Source organism: Penaeus monodon, chromosome 33 (assembly GCF_015228065.2).
Source record: "Penaeus monodon isolate SGIC_2016 chromosome 33, NSTDA_Pmon_1, whole genome shotgun sequence".
Taxonomy (NCBI): Eukaryota; Metazoa; Arthropoda; class Malacostraca; order Decapoda; family Penaeidae; genus Penaeus; species Penaeus monodon.
The window spans coordinates 10,791,050-10,791,660 of NC_051418.1; the positions used below are offsets into that span (position 1 = coordinate 10,791,050).

The following is a 611-nucleotide window of genomic DNA, read 5'->3' on the forward strand; positions in this document are numbered from 1 at the left end:
TTTCCTCAGTCACGAGTCCGGGCCTCAGCCTCTCCTTGGAGGACCTCAAGCCACCTTCAAAAAGAAAGAGAAGTTTCTTCTCCTTTACTTGGCACATATAGCTCGCCTGTATATAAAATAGGACGTTTCTTTTTTCTTTAATTTATATAGAAATGAGGTTTAATTTATTGCATAATCAACGACGTGTATATTGTAAGGTTTCTGTTTAAATCTCCCTACAAAAAGTATATTATGTATATGATAAGACCGAACCATTCAAATCACTTTTGCACTCCTTTTATCTTTTGGCTGAAGTGAAAATAACAAAGACATCGCATGGGTGCTATTTCCTACTTTCTCGGTCTCATCATCTTCACCAGCCACTGCTAGGAAACATAAATGCTACTCTGAACAATATCTGAGTCCCGGAGTATGTACAAGAAGGTCTTTTGTCGCGGCGGGGGCTGTTACGTGATCTATGCTGTAATCGTCGAAGGCAGAGGTGTGGGTTACAGAAGCACGCTGACGTCGTATGTGCATGTACTCTGTGGACGACTGGCACAACGGAGGAGGGTCACGTGACTGATCATCAGTGCGGTTGGTGTGATCCCTGCTGATCAATGAGCGCCAGT

The 611-nt window shown here is 43.2% G+C and overlaps 1 protein-coding gene across 1 annotated transcript in view; it reads right to left on the reverse strand.

Moving 5' to 3' along the window:
- Positions 1-6: 6 nt before the first annotated feature.
- Positions 7-611, reverse strand: part of LOC119594013 — a gene marked incomplete in the record, with an annotated part of 1,205 nt that continues 600 nt past the window's right edge. The window contains 1 exon segment of the mRNA XM_037943040.1: positions 7-611. Coding sequence (XP_037798968.1) covers positions 569-611 — 43 coding nt within the window.